We start from the raw sequence: 23462 nt of genomic DNA on the forward strand, positions 1-23462 counted from the left end.
AGAGACATGGACGAGAGAAGAAAGGAACAGAGAGAGATGGAAGAGAGAGGAAAGGAAGAGAGAGAGATGGAAGAGAGAGGAAAGGAAGAGAGAGAGACATGGACGAGAGAAGAAAGGAACAGAGAGAGATGGAAGAGAGAGGAAAGGAAGAGAGAGGAAAGGCGAAACATGAAAGATTGAAGGAAGGGTGAAAAGATAGGGAGACGAAAGAAAGAGAGATGGGAGAGAAGAAGGAAAGGGGAGAGAGGGAAGAGAAAGAGAGAGAAACGGGATAGGGAGGGAATGGAGAGGAGAGAACACTAAAAAGAGAGAGACTGGAAGGGCAGGAAAGAAGAGAGGATAGGGAGGAGAAAGCTAGAGAAATGGGATAGGGAGGGAAGGAGAGGAGAGTGACATGGGAGATGAATGAAAGGAGAGAGGAAGGGAGAAAGAGAGAGATGGGAGAGGGAGAGAAGGAGAGAGAGGAGAGGAGAGAGATGGAATAGGGAGGGAAAGAGGAGAGAGAAAGCAGAGAGAGGAGAGAGATGGGATAAGGAGAGGAAGAAACGGAGAGGAGAAACAGAGAGAGACGGGATAGGGAGGGAAGGAGAGAGAGAGGAGAGAGATGGGAGGGAAGGATAAGGAGAGGAGAAGAGAAAAAAAATAGAAAAGACAGAAAGGAAGAGAGAAAACATGACAGCCTGGTTGGACAGAATGCTAAAATGTGTTTGATCCTGCCAATCAAAGATGAGAGAGGAGAGGAGCACTTCCTGTGGACTGATAATGGCACATTGGGGGTTATTTACTAAAGGCAAATCCACTTTGCACTACAAGTGCACATGAAATTGCACTGAAATTACACTTGGAAGTGCAGTCGCTGTAGATCCGAGGGGGACATGTACGAAGAAAAAAAAAAAAAAAGCATTTTAGCTTACACATGATTGATGATAAAATCAGCAGAGCTTCCCCTCATTTCATATCTTCCCCTCTGATCTACAGCGACTTGCAGTGCGATTTCATGTGCACTTTGCACTTGTAGCCTTTAGTAAATGACCCCCCAATGCATCAGATCTGCTAACTGAAAACTTTGATAAATTTGAGAAAGTGAGGGAAGGAAAGAAAAGGAAGGAGGGAGGGAGGGAGTGGAGAAGAGCGTGGCTGTGAGTCAGGAGAAGAGTTGTCAGATGAGCCAGAAAGGGGAAGGAGGGTGAGAAGAATGTGACACCCAGAAAGGAGGGGTGAGATAGAGGGAAGAAATGGGAGGAGAGAGAGAGAGGGGGGCAGAAGGAAGGGGACAGACAGACAGCAGAGGCAGGACTTCCTGACAGGCCAGAGATGTCAACAGGCAGAGTGCAGGAGAGCGCAGGGCAGCGAAGATGAAGGACGCAACACGTATGAAGTGTCAGCTCACGGGACACACAAGTTTACTGAGAGGGGCGACTGACGGCAAGAATTAGGAGGGACAGGCTGGAAGAGAAGAGGAATTCACCCAACACTTCTCCCACCACCACATCTTCAGCAGGTAAGTCCTTCGCTTGTGCTCTGCAGCACTGTGAGGAGCACACCCTGGGTGCATGAAGTGTCAGCTCTGTGGTCCAGTCTATATATGGAGGCAGAAGGGTTATGGAGGCAGTGTCAGGAGACACAGGGTGATATATCATTCCTCCTGACAGATGACATGTGTGCGCATGCTGCTACATGAGAGCCAACACGCTCTGCGCTTCACATGATGACATGTCTGGGGGCTGCCCAACTCTTCTGTCAATTCTCTTACCCCCGCAGCAATAAAACAGCGCCCCGCCAAGGCAGGAGTAGGGAGTGGCGGGAGGGGTGTGCTTGTATGAGATTAATAAACTACACTGCCCTTAGTACCGTACATTAATATATTATTATAGAGCAGCAACCTATTACTCCAGTCTACTACTCTGTACCTAATACACCAATATACTACATCAACTACACCAACTACCCCAATATACTACATTAACTACCCCAATATACTACATTACCCCTACACCAACTACCCCAATATACTACATCAACTACACCAACTACCCCAATATACTACATCAACTACCCCAATATACTACATTACCCCTACATCAACTACCCCAATATACTACATTACCCCTACATCAACTACCCCAATATACTACATTACCCCTACATCAACTACCCCAATATACTACATCAACTACACCAACTACCCCAATATACTACATCAACTACACCAACTACCCCAATACACTACATTAACTACCCCAATATACTACATTACCCCTACACCAACTACCCCAATATACTACATCAACTACACCAACTACCCAATACACTACATTAACTACCCCAATATACTACATTACCCCTACACCAACTACCCCAATATACTACATCAACTACACCAACTCCCCCAATATACTACATCAACTACACCAACTCCCCCAATATACTACATCAACTACACCAACTCCCCCAATATACTACATTAACTACCCCAATATACTACATCAACTACACCAACTACCCCAATATACTACATTAACTACCCCAATATACTACATTACCCCTACACCAACTCCCCCAATATACTACATCAACTACACCAACTCCCCCAATATACTACATCAACTACACCGACTCCCCCAATATACTACATCAACTACCCCAATATACTACATCAACTACACCAACTACCCCAATATACTACATCAACTACCCCAATATACTACATCAACTACACCAACTACCCCAATATACTACATTACCCCTACATCAACTACCCCAATATACTACATCAACTACACCAACTACCCCAATATACTACATTAACTACCCCAATATACTACATTACCCCTACACCAACTACCCCAATATACTACATCAACTACACCAACTACCCCAATATACTACATCAACTACCCCAATATACTACATCAACTACACCAACTACCCCAATATACTACATTACCCCTACATCAACTACCCCAATATACTACATCAACTACACCAACTACCCCAATATACTACATTAACTACCCCAATATACTACATTACCCCTACACCAACTACCCCAATATACTACATCAACTACACCAACTACCCCAATATACTACATCAACTACCCCAATATACTACATCAACTACACCAACTACCCCAATATACTACATTACCCCTACATCAACTACCCCAATATACTACATCAACTACACCAACTACCCCAATATACTACATTAACTACCCCAATATACTACATTACCCCTACACCAACTCCCCCAATATACTACATCAACTACACCAACTCCCCCAATATACTACATCAACTACCCCAATATACTACATCAACTACACCAACTACCCCAATATACTACATTACCCCTACATCAACTACCCCAATATACTACATCAACTACACCAACTACCCCAATATACTACATTAACTACCCCAATATACTACATTACCCCTACACCAACTACCCCAATATACTACATCAACTACACCAACTACCCCAATATACTACATCAACTACCCCAATATACTACATCAACTACACCAACTACCCCAATATACTACATTACCCCTACATCAACTACCCCAATATACTACATCAACTACACCAACTACCCCAATATACTACATTAACTACCCCAATATACTACATTACCCCTACACCAACTACCCCAATATACTACATCAACTACACCAACTACCCCAATATACTACATCAACTACCCCAATATACTACATCAACTACACCAACTACCCCAATATACTACATTACCCCTACACCAACTACCCCAATATACTACATCAACTACACCAACTACCCCAATATACTACATCAACTACCCCAATATACTACATTACCCCTACATCAACTACCCCAATATACTACATTACCCCTACATCAACTACCCCAATATACTACATTACCCCTACATCAACTACCCCAATATACTACATCAACTACACCAACTACCCCAATATACTACATCAACTACCCCAATATACTACATTACCCCTACACCAACTACCCCAATATACTACATCAACTACCCCAATATACTACATTACCCCTACACCAACTACCCCAATATACTACATCAACTACACCAACTACCCCAATACACTACATTAACTACCCCAATATACTACATTACCCCTACACCAACTACCCCAATATACTACATCAACTACACCAACTCCCCCAATATACTACATCAACTACACCAACTCCCCCAATATACTACATCAACTACACCAACTCCCCCAATATACTACATTAACTACCCCAATATACTACATCAACTACACCAACTACCCCAATATACTACATTAACTACCCCAATATACTACATTACCCCTACACCAACTCCCCCAATATACTACATCAACTACACCAACTCCCCCAATATACTACATCAACTACACCGACTCCCCCAATATACTACATCAACTACCCCAATATACTACATCAACTACACCAACTTCCCCAATATACTACATTACCCCTACATCAACTACCCCAATATACTACATCAACTACACCAACTACCCCAATATACTACATCAACTACACCAACTCCCCCAATATACTACATCAACTACACCAACTCCCCCAATATACTACATTAACTACCCCAATATACTACATCAACTACACCAACTACCCCAATATACTACATTAACTACCCCAATATACTACATTACCCCTACACCAACTCCCCCAATATACTACATCAACTACACCAACTCCCCCAATATACTACATCAACTACACCGACTCCCCCAATATACTACATCAACTACCCCAATATACTACATCAACTACACCAACTACCCCAATATACTACATCAACTACCCCAATATACTACATCAACTACACCAACTACCCCAATATACTACATTACCCCTACATCAACTACCCCAATATACTACATCAACTACACCAACTACCCCAATATACTACATTAACTACCCCAATATACTACATTACCCCTACACCAACTACCACAATATACTACATCAACTACACCAACTACCCCAATATACTACATCAACTACCCCAATATACTACATCAACTACACCAACTACCCCAATATACTACATTACCCCTACATCAACTACCCCAATATACTACATCAACTACACCAACTACCCCAATATACTACATTAACTACCCCAATATACTACATTACCCCTACACCAACTACCCCAATATACTACATCAACTACACCAACTACCCCAATATACTACATCAACTACCCCAATATACTACATCAACTACACCAACTACCCCAATATACTACATTACCCCTACATCAACTACCCCAATATACTACATCAACTACACCAACTACCCCAATATACTACATTAACTACCCCAATATACTACATTACCCCTACACCAACTCCCCCAATATACTACATCAACTACACCAACTCCCCCAATATACTACATCAACTACCCCAATATACTACATCAACTACACCAACTACCCCAATATACTACATTACCCCTACATCAACTACCCCAATATACTACATCAACTACACCAACTACCCCAATATACTACATTAACTACCCCAATATACTACATTACCCCTACACCAACTACCCCAATATACTACATCAACTACACCAACTACCCCAATATACTACATCAACTACCCCAATATACTACATCAACTACACCAACTACCCCAATATACTACATTACCCCTACATCAACTACCCCAATATACTACATCAACTACACCAACTACCCCAATATACTACATTAACTACCCCAATATACTACATTACCCCTACACCAACTACCCCAATATACTACATCAACTACACCAACTACCCCAATATACTACATCAACTACCCCAATATACTACATCAACTACACCAACTACCCCAATATACTACATTACCCCTACATCAACTACCCCAATATACTACATCAACTACACCAACTACCCCAATATACTACATTAACTACCCCAATATACTACATTACCCCTACACCAACTCCCCCAATATACTACATCAACTACACCAACTCCCCCAATATACTACATCAACTACACCAACTTCCCCAATATACTACATCAACTACACCGACTCCCCCAATATACTACATCAACTACACCAATATACTACATCAACTACACCGACTCCCCCAATATACTACATCAACTACACCGACTCCCCCAATATACTACATCAACTACACCAATATACTACATCAACTACACCAACTCCCCCAATATACTACATCAACTACACCAACTCCCCCAATATACTACATCAACTACACCGACTCCCCCAATATACTACATCAACTACCCCAATATACTACATCAACTACACCAACTACCCCAATATACTACATCAACTACCCCAATATACTACATCAACTACACCAACTACCCCAATATAACTACATTACCCCTACATCAACTACCCCAATATACTACATCAACTACACCAACTACCCCAATATACTACATTAACTACCCCAATATACTACATTACCCCTACACCAACTACCCCAATATACTACATCAACTACACCAACTACCCCAATATACTACATCAACTACCCCAATATACTACATCAACTACACCAACTACCCCAATATACTACATTACCCCTACATCAACTACCCCAATATACTACATCAACTACACCAACTACCCCAATATACTACATTAACTACCCCAATATACTACATTACCCCTACACCAACTACCCCAATATACTACATCAACTACACCAACTACCCCAATATACTACATCAACTACCCCAATATACTACATCAACTACACCAACTACCCCAATATACTACATTACCCCTACATCAACTACCCCAATATACTACATCAACTACACCAACTACCCCAATATACTACATTAACTACCCCAATATACTACATTACCCCTACACCAACTACCCCAATATACTACATCAACTACACCAACTACCCCAATATACTACATCAACTACCCCAATATACTACATCAACTACACCAACTACCCCAATATACTACATTACCCCTACATCAACTACCCCAATATACTACATCAACTACACCAACTACCCCAATATACTACATTAACTACCCCAATATACTACATTACCCCTACACCAACTCCCCCAATATACTACATCAACTACACCAACTCCCCCAATATACTACATCAACTACACCAACTCCCCCAATATACTACATCAACTACACCAACTTCCCCAATATACTACATCAACTACACCGACTCCCCCAATATACTACATCAACTACACCAATATACTACATCAACTACACCGACTCCCCCAATATACTACATCAACTACACCGACTCCCCCAATATACTACATCAACTACCCCAATATACTACATCAACTACACCGACTACCCCAATATACTACATCAACTACACCAACTCCCCCAATATACTACATCAACTACACCGACTCCCCCAATATACTACATCAACTACCCCAATATACTACATCAACTACACCAACTACCCCAATATACTACATCAACTACCCCAATATACTACATCAACTACACCAACTACCCCAATATACTACATTACCCCTACATCAACTACCCCAATATACTACATCAACTACACCAACTACCCCAATATACTACATTAACTACCCCAATATACTACATTACCCCTACACCAACTACCCCAATATACTACATCAACTACACCAACTACCCCAATATACTACATCAACTACCCCAATATACTACATCAACTACACCAACTACCCCAATATACTACATTACCCCTACACCAACTCCCCCAATATACTACATCAACTACACCAACTCCCCCAATATACTACATCAACTACACCAACTTCCCCAATATACTACATCAACTACACCGACTCCCCCAATATACTACATCAACTACACCAATATACTACAGTGGTGTGAAAAAGTGTTTGCCCCCTTCCTCATTTCCTGTTCCTTTGCATGTTTGTCACACTTAAGTGTTTCGGAACATCAAACCAATTTAAACAATAGTCAAGGACAACACAAGTAAACACAAAATGCAATTTGTAAATGAAGGTGTTTATTATTAAAGGTGAAAAAAAATCCAAACCATCATGGCCCTGTGTGAAAAAGTGATTGCCCCCCTTGTTAATACATACTATAACTGTGGTTGTCCACACCTGAGTTCAATTTCTCTAGCCACACCCAGGCCTGATTATTGCCACACCTGTTCACAATCAAGGCATCACTTAAATAGGAGCTGCTTGACACAGTAAGGTCCACCAGAAGATCCTTAAAAGCTACACATCATGCCGAGAGCCAAAGAAATTCAGGAACAATTGAGAAAGAAAGTAATTGAGATCTATCAGTCTGGAAAGGGTTATAAAGCCATTTCCAAAGCTTTGGGAATCCAGCGAACCACAGTGAGAGCCATTATCCACAAATGGCGAAGACATGGAACAGTGGTGAACCTTCCCAGGAGTGGCCGGCCACCCAAAATTACCCCAAGAGCGCAGCGACGACTCATCCAAGAGGTCACAAAAGACCCCACAACAACGTCCAAGGAACTGCAGGCCTCACTTGCCTCAGTTAAGGTCAGCGTTCATGCCTCCACCATCAGGAAAAGACTGGGCAAAAATGGCCTGCATGGCAGAGTTCCAAGGAGAAAACCACTGCTGAGCAAAAAGAACATCAAAGCTCGTCTCAATTTCTCCACAACACATCTTGATGATCCCCAAGACTTTTGGGACAACATTCTGTGGACCGATGAGACAAAAGTGGAACTCTTTGGAAGGTGTGTGTCCAAGTATATCTGGCGTAGAAGGAACACTGCATTTCATAAAAAGAACATTATACCAACAGTAAAATATGGTGGTGGTAGTGTGATGGTCTGGGGCTGTTTTGCTGCTTCAGGACCTGGAAGACTTGCCGTGATAAAAGGAACTATGAATTCTGCTGTCTACCAAGAGATCCTGAAGGAGAATGTCCGACCATCTGTTCGTGTACTCAAGCTGAAACGAACTTGGGTTCTGCAGCAGGACAATGATCCTAAACACACCAGCAAGTCCACCACCGAATGGCTGAAGAAAAACAAAATGAAGACTTTGGAGTGGCCTAGCCAAAGTCCTGACCTGAATCCTATTGAGATGTTGTGGTATGACCTTAAATAGGCCGTTCATGCTCGAAAACCCTCTAATGTAACTGAATTAGGACAATTCTGCAAAGATGAGTGGGCCAAAATTCCTCCAGGACGCTGTAAAAGCCTCATTGCACGTTATCGCAAACGCTTGGTTGCAGTTGTTGCTGCTAAGGGTGGCCCAACCAGTTATTAGGTTTAGGGGGCAATCACTTTTTCACACAGGGCCATGATGGTTTGGATTTTTTTCACCTTTAATAATAAACACCTTCATTTACAAATTGCATTTTGTGTTTACTTGTGTTGTCCTTGACTATTGTTTAAATTGGTTTGATGTTCCGAAACACTTAAGTGTGACAAACATGCAAAAGAACAGGAAATGAGGAAGGGGGCAAACACTTTTTCACACCACTGTACATCAACTACACCGACTCCCCCAATATACTACATCAACTACACCGACTCCCCCAATATACTACATCAACTACACCGACTCCCCCAATATACTACATCAACTACACCGACTACCCCAATATACTACATTACCCCTACACCAACTACCCCAATATACTACATCAACTACACCAACTACCCCAATATACTACATTACCCCTACATCAACTACCCCAATATACTACATCAACTACACCAACTACCCCAATATACTACATCAACTACCCCAATATACTACATTACCCCTACATCAACTACCCCAATATACTACATCAACTACACCAACTACCCCAATATACTACATTAACTACCCCAATATACTACATTACCCCTACACCAACTCCCCCAATATACTACATCAACTACACCAACTCCCCCAATATACTACATCAACTACACCGACTCCCCCAATATACTACATCAACTACACCGACTCCCCCAATATACTACATCAACTACACCAATATACTACATCAACTACACCGACTCCCCCAATATACTACATCAACTACACCGACTCCCCCAATATACTACATCAACTACCCCAATATACTACATCAACTACACCAACTACCCCAATATACTACATCAACTACCCCAATATACTACATCAACTACACCGACTACCCCAATATACTACATCAACTACCCCAATATACTACATCAACTACACCGACTACCCCAATATACTACATCAACTACCCCAATATACTACATCAACTACACCGACTACCCCAATATACTACATCAACGACCCCAATATACTACATCAACTACCCTAATATACTACATCAGCTACATCAACTACCCCAATATACTACATCAACTACACCGACTACCCCAATATACTGCATCAACTACCCCAATATACTACATCAACTACCCCAATATACTATATCAGCTGCATCAACTACCCCAATATACTACATTAACTACACCACCTACCCCAATATACTACATCAACTACATCAACTACACCAATATACTACATTACCCCTACCCCAATATACTACATCAACTACACCACCTACCCCAATATACTACATCAACTACACCAATATACTACATTACCCCTACACCAATATACTACATAAACTACCCCAATATACTACCTCAACTACACCAATATACTACATCAACTACCCCAATATAATACATCAACTACTCCAATATACTACATCAACTACCCCAATATACTACATTACCCCTACACCAACTCCCCCAATATACTACATCAACTACACCAACTACCCCAATATACTACATCAACTACACCGACTACCCCAATATACTACATCAACTACCCCAATATACTACATCAACTACATTAACTACCCCAATATACTACATCAACTACATCAACTACCCCATTATACTACATTAACTACCCCAATATACTACATTACCCCTACACCAACTCCCCCCATATACTACATCAACTACACCAATTACCCCAATATACTACATCAACTACACCGACTACCCCAATATACTACATCATCTACCCCAATATACTACATCAGCTACATCAACTACCCCAATATACTACATCAACTACACAGACTACCCCAATATACTACATCAACTACATCAATATACTACATCAGCTACATCAACTACCCCAATACACTACATCAACTACACCACCTACCCCAATATACTACATCAACTACACCAATATACTACATTACCCCTACACCAATATATTACATCGACTACATCAACTACTCCAATCTACTACATCAACTACACCAATATACTTCATCAACTACCCCAATATACTACATCAACTACACCAATATACTACATCAACTACACCAATTTACATCAACTTTACCAATATACTACATCGACTACCCCAATATACTACATTACCCCTATATTGACCGCCCCAATTTACTACATGAACCCTACACCACCTACCCCAATATACTACATTTCCCCTACACCACCTACCCCAATATACTACATTACCCCTATAATGACCGCCCCAATTTACTAGACTACACCTACACCAATATACTTCAGTAGCCCTACACCAACTACCCCAATATAATACAGTACCCCTACACCAAATGCCCCCATATGCTACAGTAGCCCTACAGCAACTAGCCCAATATAATATAGTTCCCCTACACCACCTACCCCATATACTACAGTGCCCCTACACCACCAACCCCAATATACTACATTACCCCTATACTGACCTCCCCAATTTACTAGACTACACCTGTATACTACAGTACCCCTTTAGCAACTACCCCAATATACTACAGTACCCCTACACCAACTACCCCAATATACTACAGTACCCCTACACCACCTACCCCAATATACTACAGTACGCCTACACCACCTATTTTAATATGCTACATTACCCCTACACCACCTACCCCAATATACTACTGACCGCCCCAATTTACTAGACTACACCTACACTAATATACTACATTACCCCTACACCACCACCCCCTATATACTACATTACCCCTACACCTCCTAACCCTATATACTACATTACCCCTATACTGACCGCCCCACTTTTTTGCACAGGTTAGTTAGTATAGGTTTTCGGAGGGGGGGAGGGGGCAATCTTAAGTCTAGTTAGGTGTATAGCCAGAATTACACATTAAATAACCTGCCCTGGCCCTGGCCCTGCTGTGAAGTGGCCCATCTGTGTAATGTAGACAACCTACTACAGCAACACTGATATTTACAAAGAAAACAGCGTGTTTACATTGCAAACAAAATTACATTTCCCAGCTGATTCATTCTGTTTGCAAACAAACAGCCTGGGTTTCCATTCATCTATACCAGACCATTGTCCTAGATAAGAGTCTGGAATGGATTTTAAGGAGTAGCTCCAAGCAAACATCAAGAAAAAAGAAAGGACTATGGTCCCCCTAAAAAACAAAAGCTGACCCTTATCTGAAGATGCAGCCTCCTGGTAGGCAAGGGAGGAAGGAGGAGGAATATGCGGTTCTCCTGAACCATATCAGGTCACAAGCCTTCAACATTAGGCCACATGTCCTCAACATGTTGATGAGGGCAAGGAGCTCTTCCCCAAAACCCTGGCCCAATGGTTATGGGGGTCTCCTGGTAAAGCAACTTGTCTACGTGTTGATGAGGACAAGGGCCTCCTCCCTACAACCCTGCTTCAGTGTTTATGGGGGGTCTGCAGGCAAGGGGCTTAACGGATCCTTATCTGAGCATGCAGCCTCCTGGCAGGCCAGGGAGGTGGAATATGCGGTCCATCTCGCCTGAATCATACCAGGCCACATGCCCCCCCAAAAATCAAAATCAGACCCTTATCTGAACATGCAGCCTCCTGGTAGACCGGGGAGGAAGGAGGAGGAATATGCGGTCCCTCCCTCTTGAAACATATCTAGCCACATGCCTTCAACATGGAGCCACATGCCCTCGACATGTTGATGAGGGCAAGGAACTCGTCCCCAAAACTCTGGCCCAATGGTTATGGGAGTCCTCTGGCAAAGCAATGTATCTCTATGTTGATGAGGACAGGGGCCTCCTCCCCACAACCCTGGTTCAGTTGTTATGGGGGTCTGCAGGCAGGGGGCATACCGGATCCTTATCTGAGCATTCAGCCTCCTGGCAGGCCAGGGAGGAAAGGGGGGGGGGAGTGATATGTGGTCCCTCCCTCCCGAACCATACCAGGCCACATGCCTTTAGCATAAGACCACATGCCCTCAACATGTTAAGGAGGACAAGGACCTCTTTCCCACAACCCTGGTCCAGTGTTTATGGGGTCCTGTAGGCAGGGGGCTTTGTGGATGGTTATCTGAGCATGCAGCCTCCTGGTAGGCCAGGAAAGAAAGGGAGGGGGGGAGAGAAAGTGCGGTTTCTCCCTCCTGAACCATACCAGGCCACATGCCCCCAACATGAGGGGCTACATGCCCTCAACATGGGGCTACATGCCCTCAACATGTTGATGAGGACATGGGCCTCTTTCCCACAATCATGGCCCAGTGGTTATGGGGGTTTTCAGGCAGGAGGCTTATCGGTCCCTTATCCGAGCATGCAACCACCTGGCAGGCCAGAGAGGAAAGGGGGGCATGTGCGGTCCCTCTCTCCTGAACCATACCAGGTCACATGCCCTCAACATGTTAGTGTGGACACGGCCCTCTTTTCCACAACCATGGCTCAATGGTTATGGGGGTTTGCATGCAGGGGGGTTACCGGACCCTTATCCGAGCATGCAGCCTCCTGGCAGGCCAGAGAGGAAAGGGGAAGGGGTTGGGGGATGTGCGGTCCCTCTCTCCTGCAACCATATCAGGCCACATGCCCTCAAAATGGGGCCACATGCCCTCAACATGTTAATGAGGACAAGGGCCTCTTCCTCACAACCCTGGCCCAGTTGTTATGGGGGTCTGCAGAGAGGGGGTTTATGGCAATCTGGAGATCCCTTTAACAATAAGGAGACACCCAGATAGCACCCCATGTGAATCGGTAATGGGTACATAATATGCCCAAACAACCAAGGTTCAGTCCAAACGTATTCAGTAAGCTCAACCCTAACACTGACTACCGCAATATACTACACTACATCTACACCGACTACCCTATTACACTATGCTATGCCTACACCAAAATCTCCAATATACTATACTACACCTACACTGTCTACCACAATGTACTGAAATGATAACTACACCTAGACATCTAGGTGTAGTTATACACCTAACTACACCTAGACCTACATCTTACAACTAGTGTAATCTACACAGCACCAGCACAGGTTACTCCAGTATACTACACCTACACCAAGTTCACCAATATAGAACATACCTAAGACCACTACCATGTATACTATACTACACTACATCAGGGTTTCTCAGCCAGGGTTCCATGGAACCCTTGGGTTCCTCCAGAGGTTGTTAGGGGTTCCTTGAGCAATTATTGCCTCTCAGATAAGTTCCCACTGACACCCTTGATTTTTGTGGCTAATTGTAAGGGGGTAATTCTTCCCAATGACCTCAAGTGTAAGGAGAATCCTTCCCACTGCCCATCATACTAATGTATTATGAGTTGTAGATATAGTCAATTTAGCAGGCGTTCTCCAAAACCGGAAAGTTATTTCAATGGTTTTCCTGTGTTGAAAAGGTTGAGAAAGTCTCTACTACACTAATAAACTATACTGCACTGACTAGCCCAAGATTTGACAGCACGCCTACACTTACAACCCCAGTACACTGCACCTCTAGTACATGTAGCTGGTAGCCAAGGGCCAATGGCTGCTCTCAATGGATGTGTAGTGATCCTCTCTCCTTCTCAGGTGCCATCTACAATGAGCTTCGGGAAGAAACGAAGTGGCTTTCAGATTACCAGCGTCACCAGTGACTACCAACCATCCTCGCCATTATCACCGATCTCGCCAAACCTCTCTGCACGCTCTCCATCCCCGACACTGCCTAATGGTCCTCGCTCGCCTCCCACTTCCCGCTTCCGCCTAGTACGCCTGGACCAGGCCTCTCTCAATGGAGGTCGGAAGTACCAGAAAGGACGATGGACTTGCGTGGACTTTTACCAGCTGGAGGCGGAGGCCCAGCACAGAGCAGGGGCCGGGCACTCCCTAGATTCTGGACTCCCTCGAGCTGCCCCAGCCCTACCACCCTTACTGCTTTCACCAGGGGCAAAAGGTCAGCAGGCTCCCAGGTCTCAAGGAGCACCGATAATCACAGGAGTGACAGAAATGGAGAAGACAGCTCAGGTAAGGACGGGTTTTACAGGTAGTTTTTTTTTTTCACAATCCCATAACTTTCTGTCCATCCTTCTTCCACTTCTAGGTGGCTCCACTAGCATTGTTCAGTCTATTCTCTGGGTACCTACCCGGGAGACACTACTAGTCATAGAGGACAGAGGTCCATATTCAGAAGACCTAGCTTTATTGCAATAATACAACTCCATAAGCCCTCTATGTGATAGCATAATGGACATGACAGGTTCAATTTAAGGAGACAACAGGGGTCTATTAGACCCCTAATGTCAGTTATGGACCCTAGTGAAGCTGACCAAGCTCAGATCATGCTTGATCAGCTGCATCCCTGGCCACAGAATCTAGAAAATGACAGTTCTGAACCCGGAAGTGATAATACACATCGCTTCTGTGTTCATGAACCCATGGAGAGATCAACAAATGGATGTTCTCTGATCTTCCTCCACTCTACTGCCAAAACACCATCCATGGCACTGCCAGTTACGGAGGAAAGAGGTCCATACTAAGAAGACCTTTATTACAATAATATATCCCCTATGTGATAGCATAATAGACATGACAAGTGTGATTTAAGGAGACATCATGGGTCTATTAGACCCCTAATGTCATACAGCAGCCAGAGAATGAAAGTTCTGAACCCGGAAGTGACTTAATACACATCGCTTCTGTGTTCATCAACCCATGGAGAGATCAACAAATGGATGTTCTCTGAGCTTCCTCCACTCTACCTCCAACACCATCCATGGCACTGCCAGTTATGGAGGAAAAAGGTCCATACTAAGAAGACCTTTATTACAATAATATATCCACTATGTGATAGCATAATAGACATGACAAGTGTGATTTAAGGAGACATCAGGGGTCTATTAAACCCCTAGAGTCATACAGCAGCCAGAGAATGAAAGTTCTGAACCCGGAAGTGACTTAATACACATCGCTTCCATGTTCATCAACCCATGGAGAGATCAACAAATGGGTGTTCTCTGATCTTCCTCCACTCTACCGCCAACACCATCTATGGCACTGCCAGTTATGGAGGAAAGACATCCATACTAAGAAGACCTTTATTACAATAATACATCCCTATTTGAAAGCATAATAGACATGACAAGTCTGATTTAAGGAGACATCAGGGGTCTATTAGACCCCCAATGTCATACAGTAGCCAGAGAATGAAAGTTCTGAACCCGGAAGTGACTTAATACACATCGCTTCTGTGTTCCTCAACCCAAGATCAACAAATGGATGTTCTCTGATCTTCCTCCACTCTACCGCCAACACCATCCATGGCACTGCCAGTTATGGAGGAAAGAGGTCCATACTAAGAAGACCTTTATTACAATAACACATCCCCTATGAAAGCATAATAGACATCACAAGTGTAATTTAAGGAGACATCATGGGTCTATTAGACCCCTAATGTATACAGCAGCCAGAGAATGAAAGTTCTGAACCCGGAAGTGACTTAATACACATCACTTCTGTGTTCCTCAACCTATGGAGAGATCAACAAATGGATGTTCTCTGAGCTTCCTCCACTCTACTGCCAACACCATCCATGGCACTGCCAGTTACAGAGGAAAGAGGTCCACACTAAGAAGACCTTTATTATAATAATACATCCCCTATGTGATAGCATAATAGACATCACAAGTCTGATTTAAGGAGACATCAGGGATCTATTAGACCCCTAATGTATGCCCAGGATACATGGCAGTCAGGCAAGGGGGAAGGGGGGGTGCCATGGCATCCAAAAGTAAAGTTCTTTCTATTGAACCCAGAAGTGACTTTATACACGTTACCTCCATGTTCATTAACTGGTGAGAGGGGGGCTCAGCGAATGAATGTTTTCTGATCTCCCTCTGCTCTACTGTCAACACCCACCATGCCAGGGCTGGGCACACAGAAGTGACAGCCGAGCCCAGGAGACATGGCAGGGGTAGTTGGGTAATGAGGTGGGGGGGGGGGGTTGGGTGCTACAGCAGCCAGGCGTAAAGTCCTTGCTATCATCTACTGTTTATGAATGGCGCTGGTAGGCAGGTGGACGTCAATCAGAATACCACACGGGTATCACATGCAGTTTGTCAATGTTAATACTCATCGGTAACATAATAAGCCTTGGCAGCAAACGAATCCTGGAATCCAAGCCATCGACATAAGATGATATAATGGTGTTGCAATGCTGAGAAGAAACACCAAGTATAGTACTTAGCTGGAGCCATGGTCGTCTCCAAAGATGGAATAAATGTGTGTTAACCCCTGGCAGCAACAACGCATTTCGACCAGATCTGGGTCTTCTTCAAGTCACTACTGAAGGGGAATATACCTACCCCCCCCCCCCCCCATGATGAAAACATGAGTTAACCCTAAGGGGGCTGATTATTAATCGTTTGTTGCACAAATGTCAGAAGCACTTGTGCAAGTTGAGTGAAATGTCCCGTACTCTTTCTAAGAGATTGATGATTGTATCGTCAGCTCCACCTAGTGGCCGAAATGTGGCATTCCAGAAAACGATAACACATTTTGGCTACTACGTGATGATACGGGCATTAATCTCTGCGGAAAACATACATGACATTTTATTCAACGGGCCCAAGTGCTTCTAACATTTGTGCGTTGAATATCATATAAATAGACCCCTTAGAGTTAAACAATTAAAATCATTAACCGCTTGCTTACCGGCACTTTCACCCCCTTCCTGCCCAGGCCAATATTCAGCTTTCAGCGCTGTCGCATTTTGAATGACGATTGCGCGGTCATGCTGCACTGTACCCCTATGACATTTTTATATATTGTTTTTCACACAAATAGAGATTTCTTTTGGTGGTATTTAATCACCACTGGGGCTTTTATTTATTTATAGACAGAAAATTCATTGTAGGTCTTATTTTCAGGGTAGGGCTTATTTTCAGGGAAACAGGGTATGGCTTATTTGGGGGGTAGGGCTTATATTTCAGCCAACACGACAATCACACTAGGTCTTATTTTTGGGGAAACAGGGTAGCACAACCCCCCTCCAATTTCCCCTCCTAGCATAAATACCCCATAAATCATCCCTACTAGCAAAAATCCCCCCCAAAAAATGCAATAAATCACCCCTCCTAGCACAAATCCTCTACACTTGAAATTTCCCCTTCAAGCACAAATCCTCTCCTCCATTCCGACTCCCCACTCTCAGCACAAATTCTCCCCCCAATTCCCCTTCTACTAGCACCCCCCCCCCAATTACCCCCCCTAGCATAAATACCCCATAAATCAACCCTACTAGCACAAATCCACCCCCCCAAATAAAAATAAATCACCCCTCCTAGCACAAATCCTCTACACTTGAAATTTCCCCTTCAAGCACAAATCCTCTCCTCCATTCCGAATCCCCACTCTCAGCACAAATTCTCCCCCCAATTCCCCTTCTACTAGCACCCCCCCCCCCCAATTTCTCCCCCTAGCATAAACACCCCATAAATCAACCCTACTAGCACAAACCCCCCCCCCCCCAATAAAAATAAATCACCCCTCCTAGCGCAAATCCTCTACACTTGAAATTTACCCTTCAAGCACAAATCCTCTCCCCTCACTCTGAATCCCCCCTTCTCATAACAAATTCTCCCCCCTTCTACTAGCACAAATCCCCCCGCCCCATTTCATCTCCTAGCATAAATATCCCATAAATCATCCCTACTAGCACAAATCCCCCCCCCCCCAAAAAAAATAAAAAAATAAGTCACCCCTTCAAGTACAAATCTTCTCCCCCCCTCTCAGCACAAATTCTCCACCCAATTCCCCTTCTACTAGCACAACTCCCCCCCCCCCCCCCATTTCCCCTCCTAGCATAAATACCCCATAAATCATCCCTACTAGCACAAATTCCCCCCCCAAATAAAATCCCCTCCTAGCGCAAACTCCTCAAATCCCCCCTCCTAGCACAAATCCTCTGCTCCCATCTCCCCCTCCCACACAAATTCCCCCACATCACCATTCCTAGCACACACCCCTAATTTCCCCTCCTAGATCAATTCTTATCCCCTGCCACCCTCCAATTTCCTTTTACCAACACAAATCTCCCCACCCCAATCTGATGATACCAGTGCCCGAGGGCAGCCGCCTCTCCCACCCACCCCTTGTCCCGGCCCTGGGCTGCACTGATGGGCACTGATAGGTGACACTGATGAGGTAGCACTGATGGGCACTGATAGGCGGCACTGAAGGGTACTGAGAGGTGGCACTGATTGGCACTGATAAGTGGCACTGATGGGCTCTGATTGATGACACTGATAATTAGTCACTGATGGGTACTGATTGGCAGCACTGGTGGGCACTGATATGTGGCACCGGTGAACACTGATGGGCACTGATAGGCGGCACTGATGAGGCGGCACTGATGGTCGGCACTGATAGGCGGCACTGATAGGCAGCACTGATAGGTGACACTGTTGATTGGCAGCACTGATAGGTGGCACTGGTGGGCACTGATTGGTGGCACAGGTGGGCACTGATAGGTGGCACTGGTGGGTACTGATTGACGGCACTGGTGGGCATTGATAGGTGGCACTGGTAAGGACTGATGGGCACTGATTAAGCTGCACTGATGGGCACTGATAAGGCAGCTCTGATAGACAGCACTGATAGGCAGCACTGATGGGCACTGACAGGTGGCACTGATGGGCACTGATAGGTGACCTTGTTGATTGGCAGCACTAATGGGCACTGATAGGTGGCACTGGTTGGCACTGATAAGTGGCACTGGTGGACGCTGATAGGTGGCACTGGTTGGAACCGATTAGCAGCACTGGTGGTCACAGGTCGGGACCTATGTCCCTGTAACAGAAGCCGGTTACCGGCTTACTTCTATTCACCTCACGATGATCGTGAGAAGAAAAAAATACGATAACCGGCTTTTGTTTACTTTCATGATCAGCTGTTATTGGCTGAGAGTTGATCACGTGGTAAAGGGCCGCTGTGATCACGTGGTAAAGGGCCGCTGTGATTGGCCCTTTGCCTGTTCTGTGATCAGCCGATTCCGACAGACTCGACCACAGGAGGACGTCTATTAACGCCCTCCCGGCACCGGAGGCCCGCGCTGTAGACGTCTTTCGTCTATAGCACGGGGCGGAAAGTGGTTAAAGGGTAAGTTGAAGGAAGGTGATCTCCAACTCCAAGTATTCTGGCCACCCCCTTGGATCCCAGCCACACACGTAAGACGATATAACGATGATGCAATCCTGAGGATAAACACAAAGGGGTTGATTTACTAAAACTGGAGAGAGCAAAATCTGGTGCAGCTGTGCATAGAAGCCAATCCGCTTCCAGGTTTGTTTATCAAAGCTTAACCCCTTCGTGACCATGCTATAGCCGGCTTTGCCGGGAGGCCTTCATATGACCTCCTCCTGTGCTCACACGGCACCCATCGGCAGGGATTGGTGTAAAGAGCCAATCGCGGCGGCTCTTTACCACGTGATCAGCTATGTCCAATCACAGGATTTGCCGGTTATCGTGACAGCGCACGAGGAGGGGGGAGCCGAAAAACCGGCAAATCCACACAGGGGACATCTGCACTGACAATCATTAGTCCAGCCCCAACAGTGCCCACCAGTGCTGCCAATCTGTGCCCACCAGTGCTGCCAATCATTGGCAGTCAGTGCCCAGTGATGTCTGTCAGTGCCAATCGGTGCTGCCTATCAGTGATGCCTATCAGTACCCATCAGTGCCAGCTATCAGGGCCCATCTATGCCACCTATCAGTGCTGTCCACTATGGATACATATCAGTATAGCCTCATCAGTGCCTCCTCATCAAGTGCACATCAGTGCCGCCTCATCAGTGCCGCCTATCAGTGCCCATCAGTGCAGCCTCTAAGAAAAAAAAATTTCCCCCAAATTTTTGGTCTTTTTTCATTTATTTAGCAAAAAATAAAAACCCAGTGGTGATTTATTACCCCCCAAAAGAAAGCTCTATCTGTCTTAAAAAAAATTATAACAATTTTGTTTGGGTACAGGGTTTCATGGCTGCGTCATAGTCATTCAAAGTGTGACAGAGCTGAAAGCTGGAAATTGGCCTGGGCAGGAAGGGGGTGAAAATGCCCGGTAGGCAAGTGGTCTAATTGAACAAGCTGAACGTAGAGACTGATTGGCTACCATGCACAGTCAGAGTTTGCACTTTCCCATTCTATTAAAATCAACCCCAAAGTGTAGTACTTAGTGGGAGTGAGGTACGTATCCAAAGTTTGATACCCCACAAATAAACTTTGACTTTATCCTCCGGAGGGCAACACCATTATATCACTGAGACCCAAAATACCCAAAGCACCCCTCCGAGCTCCATCAAAATCAACCAGCTTCCCGAGGGCCCGTCTTGCCCGGGTCATAAAAATGTAATCCTGAAAAAGTGGACACCAAAAAGCTGCCGGGATCTAAGTGTATTTTTGGCAGGCAGTCAACATCGTAGGTTGGGGGCTTGTCCGGGATGGCCTGGGCTTAGAGTAAGTGGGTTGAATGATGAGGGAGGACATCTAGTGGCAGGAAATAGTACTGCGGGGAAAATCCCAAGCAGGAGCTCGGGGGCCGAGCGGTGGCCGGCCGTCACTGACCGCGAGCATCCGCGGCTCTCCCGGGCTTGTGGAACCCTCCATGACCCGTGCCAGGCTGGCCGGAAGTTAATAGTGTGGTGTAATTTTATCTTTGAATTGGCTATTCATTTTGATCTTGTTATTTTTGGCTGGCAATCTGCATCATACATCCTTCCTCTCCACTTCATCCAATCAGAGGAAGAAGCAGCAGAAGGAGCCAATCAGTTTATGGGTTGATGGGTGGAAAGAACAGAGTGACAGAGAGATAAACTCATCACTGCGCTGCTTCTCCTTTCACTGCCCAGTCACAGGTTGGGGGCTTGTCCGAGATGGCCTGGGCTTAGAGGAAGTGGTTTGAATGATGAGGGAGGACATCTAGTGAAAGTAAACAGTACTGCAGGGAAAATCTCTGGCTTGAAGGTGTATAGTGCAGCAAAAGCTGGTGTAATTCTATCTGTTAATTGGTCATTCATTTTGAGCTTGTTATTTTTGGCAGGCAGTCAGCATCATACCTTCCTCCTCTCTACCTCGTTCAATCAGAGGAAGAAGTAGCAGGAGGAGCCAATCAGTTTATGGTTTGATAGGTCGAAAAAGAACAGAGTGACGGAGAGATAAACTCATCACTGTGCTGCTTCTCCTTTCTCTGCCCAGTCACAGGTTGGGGGCTTGTCCGGGGTGGCCTGGGCTTAGAGAAAGTGGGTTGAATGATGAGGGAGGACATCTAGTGAAAGAAAACAGTACTGCAGAGAAAATCTCTGGCTTGAAGGTGTATAGTGCAGCAAAAGCTGGTGTAATTCTATCTGTTAATTGGCCATTCACTTTGAGCTTGTTATTTTTGGCAGGCAGTCAGCATCATACCTTCCTCCTCTCTACCTCGTTCAATCAGAGGAAGAAGTAGCAGGAGGAGCCAATCAGCTTATGGTTTGATAGGTGTAAAGAACAGAGTGACAGAGAGATGAGCTCATCACTGCGCTGCTTCTCCTTTCTCTGCCCAGTCACAGGTTGGGGGCTTGTCCGGGATGGCCTGGACTTAGAGGAAGTGGGTTGAATGTGAGGGAGGGCATCTAGTGGCAGGAAAAAGTACTGCAGGGAAAATATCTGTTTTGAAGGTGTATAGTGCCGCAAAAGCTGGTGTAATTTTAGCTTTGAATTGGCTTTTGTTTTTGATTTTGTTCATTTTGATTAGGGGTCTGTTTTAATTTACCCCTAAAGGCTGCTCTTTGCAATGTGTTTTGGTCCTGAAGAAGAGGGGGAGCGCCAGCCTCCAAACACATAGGAGTGTACAACTCATCTCACAATTTAGTGACCAGCCATTAAACCTGCATCTTTTGGTGCTGATATCCAAGAGCGCTGCGGGTGCACAATTATATAAGTACTGTGGTGTGTGGCCCATCGGCCTATTTCCTCGAAAGGTCGGATGTTATTCTTAGTACAGAATAGAGTGAAACAGGAAAATACGGTCACTAGATGAAGCTGATAGGAAATAAATACTCAGCTCCATCTAGTGACCATAATGCAGTATGTTCCCAAACCACTCCAATCAGTATGTATGAATAACATTTGACCTGGAGAGAAAAGAGTCTG

At 44.6% G+C, this 23462-nt stretch overlaps 1 protein-coding gene across 1 annotated transcript in view; it reads left to right on the forward strand.

Moving 5' to 3' along the window:
• Positions 1-1221: 1221 nt before the first annotated feature.
• Positions 1222-23462, forward strand: part of TSC22D4 (TSC22 domain family member 4) — a 44517-nt gene continuing 22276 nt past the window's right edge. The window contains exons 1-2 of the mRNA XM_077470907.1: positions 1222-1501; positions 14877-15311. Coding sequence (XP_077327033.1) covers positions 14889-15311 — 423 coding nt within the window. The 5' untranslated portion in view covers positions 1222-1501; positions 14877-14888. The remainder of the gene's footprint in view (positions 1502-14876; positions 15312-23462) is intronic.

Source organism: Lithobates pipiens, unplaced genomic scaffold, assembly GCF_037356315.1.
Source record: "Lithobates pipiens isolate NorthernLeopardFrog02 unplaced genomic scaffold, aLitPip1_a1.2 Scaffold_8, whole genome shotgun sequence".
NCBI classification, from domain to species: domain Eukaryota; kingdom Metazoa; phylum Chordata; class Amphibia; order Anura; family Ranidae; genus Lithobates; species Lithobates pipiens.